The sequence below is a fragment of the Salvia hispanica genome, chromosome 1 (genome assembly GCF_023119035.1).
Source record: "Salvia hispanica cultivar TCC Black 2014 chromosome 1, UniMelb_Shisp_WGS_1.0, whole genome shotgun sequence".
Taxonomy (NCBI): domain Eukaryota; kingdom Viridiplantae; phylum Streptophyta; class Magnoliopsida; order Lamiales; family Lamiaceae; genus Salvia; species Salvia hispanica.
In genome coordinates this window covers 44,658,338-44,661,055 of record NC_062965.1, presented here as the reverse complement: position 1 = coordinate 44,661,055, position 2,718 = coordinate 44,658,338, and the positions used below count along the sequence as shown (strand labels likewise).

Genomic DNA, 2,718 nt, shown 5'->3' with positions numbered 1-2,718 from the left:
ATTATATATGCATGTATATGACCCTTGACCCCTTTATCTTTGAATTTGGAATATGAAGCCTTTACATTTTTAATTCCATACTGCTACTTTACATGGTTAAGAAAAGAAACTGCATGTAGGATAGATTCAGCAAATCGACTATTTATGTCTGAATGAAATGTGGAAGAAGACATGTGATGGTTCAAAACATATGAAACGAATTTATTATACATACACATGTTTTTTGGTCTTATGAGGGGATGTGAAAGTTCATGTGGTTAGCTGCTCCAGCCAGCGAACATAACTAACTATAATTTGGTATATGTCATTTTAATCATAAAATGACACTACTAGTAATCTATATTGCTTGTTAATACACTTTTATTTGTGAATGATCGGAAAACAAAATCAACAATTAAGAATGAACAGAGCAAGGTTGCATTGATATATTGTCACTCATATCATATGGATTGAAATCAACTCTATTTGAATATACGCTTTAATTTGCTAAGAAAAGGCAAGATTAAGCCATAACTCAATCCCCTCAAAAAATAAAAGTTGCAGTTAATCAATCAATCAATCCCTTGGTCGACCTTCAAACACCTTCAACACCCCATCGGATCCACCCGCCACCAGCGTGCAGCAGTCCCCAGCCGTCTGCCGCCAGCACACGCTGCTGACGAAACCCTCATTCTGCTGCGGCGCCGTGTCAAACCCGCATGCCCAGATCGGGTCTCCCCACCTGCTATCGTAGACAAAAACACGGTTATTCTCCGAGCCACAGCTCAGCAACCCACCGCCTCCTCTCCACACCGATAATCCCACAAACCTCCGGCTGTTGACGTGTCCTCTATACCTCCGAATAAGCCGACGATCCTCCACATGCCACGTCATCAAGCTCCCGTCGATGGAAGAAGAAACTATCGTCTCCGAATCCATAAACCTCGCGTAGCTCACGGCCTTCTCGTGCCCCTCCAATACGAAAACCGGCTCGGCCGCCCTCCGCGCATCGTACCCGTATATTCTCCTGTCCGCGCATCCCAGGGCCACGGTCGGACCGCCGAGCGGGTCGAACTCCACGCAGCAGACCGGGCTGAAACCCGCCCGGTCGGGCCGGACCGTGGCCACGGATGTCCCCGCATCGCAGCGCGTGTCCCACATTTGCATGGTCCCGTCGTCTGAGGCGGACGCGCCGAGGGCGGGGTCCGCGGCGGAGTAGTCGATGCTCCAGACGCGCCTCCCGCCGTGCTCGTCGCGCTCGAAGACGGGGAGGCGCCTCTCGAGGTCGTACTCCATGACGACGCCGTCGTAGTCTCCGGATCCGAGGAGGCGGGATCCGGAGCCCGGCTTCCACTTGAGGCTGCTGAGTTTGGCCGGTGTGTAAATGCAGTAGTCGCATCCCTCTTTTAGGTTTGCGGCGGTGTAGATTCTGATTTTGCGGGCGATTCCGCCGGTGGCGAGGAGGGAGTTGGTGGGGTCGAACTCGAGGACGCCGATGGCGTCGGAGGAGGGGGAGGAGGAGGAGATGACGGCGGAGAGTTTGAAATCCCAGTCGCAGCGGGGTGTATCAGCGGAGGAGTTTTTCATTTCCCATTCATATTTTTATGCGGCGGTGGAGGTGGAGGTGGAGGGTTTTCAGCCAATCAGAAGCGTTATCCATGCTTTGAAAATTATAACTACGCTTATCGTACTTAGATTACTTCACCTATTTATATGCTTTTTAAAAATGGGTTGATGAGGTCGTCTGTATGTGGCATCATTTATATCAACAGTTTTTTCAGTAATAGTAGTACATTGACATTCGACTTGAATGTTGAAATAATTTATCTAAAATGAACTCTACGTATGTGTATTTGTATATAAAATAATTGAACATAAATACAGCTTATCATCATATGTACTACTATATATAGTCGTCTGGTCCCAGGAATACAATGAAAATTAGAGAAAGTGACGATTAAATGGCCACGACGAAACACATACAGACACATAGCGAGAGCCACTTTATTCCATTTCGAGCATTTGGATTTTTTTACATATATAACAACTTGCCAACGTCTCTAAAGTCATTGTTGAATAGCTATTTTGCTTCAATTTCTTTTTTTAGAAATAAAAATGGAGGATAATATTCCCTAAAAGGTTATTTATCCGGCTTATTTTTCTAATACAAGTGTAGTTACTTCTAATTTGCTTGTAAATTCCTTGATTTTCACCAAGTTTTAGTTTTGCATATTAACTTTAAAATCCATTTATAATCACCAAACTATTAATTGTTCTAGTTTTGCAATCAAATTATTTGATTTTGCAACCAATCAATATCTTTTTGTATTATGATTTCATTTGTTGGTACACAAAATCTCTTACATTTAATTAATAAGAGTTGAGGCGAATTCATCATCCCCGGCCTGGTATAGCCGAAGAATAAATCACGATAAATCTGAGTCAATTTCTCAAGGAAGCAATCTCATTCTTAATGTGCACAAAAAATCACTACAATTTGATGAAACTTGCACTGTCACGGCCGAGATTTAACATAATCTCTTACTTTTAATTAACACAAGTGGAGCAAGAGGGTAGATTAGATCTTTGGGCCTGCAGGTGAAAGTAGTTATGTATCGGTATTTATTAATTTGGGGTTTATATAAGTGGCGGATGGGCAACTGAAAGGGTGTGGTTGCTTTTGTACCTCAATTCAGTATTGTGGACAGCCCCAGTCCGACGTGGCTCAAGACAAACCTT

General features: G+C 43.9%; 1 protein-coding gene across 1 annotated transcript; it reads right to left on the bottom strand.

The window, feature by feature from the left end:
- Positions 1-394: 394 nt before the first annotated feature.
- On the bottom strand, positions 395-1,687 carry LOC125205219 (WD repeat-containing protein RUP2-like). The gene has a single exon (XM_048104048.1). The coding sequence runs from the start codon at positions 1,564-1,566 to the stop codon at positions 556-558; it is 1,011 nt and encodes a 336-aa protein (XP_047960005.1). The 5' UTR covers positions 1,567-1,687; the 3' UTR covers positions 395-555.
- Positions 1,688-2,718: the final 1,031 nt, after the last annotated feature.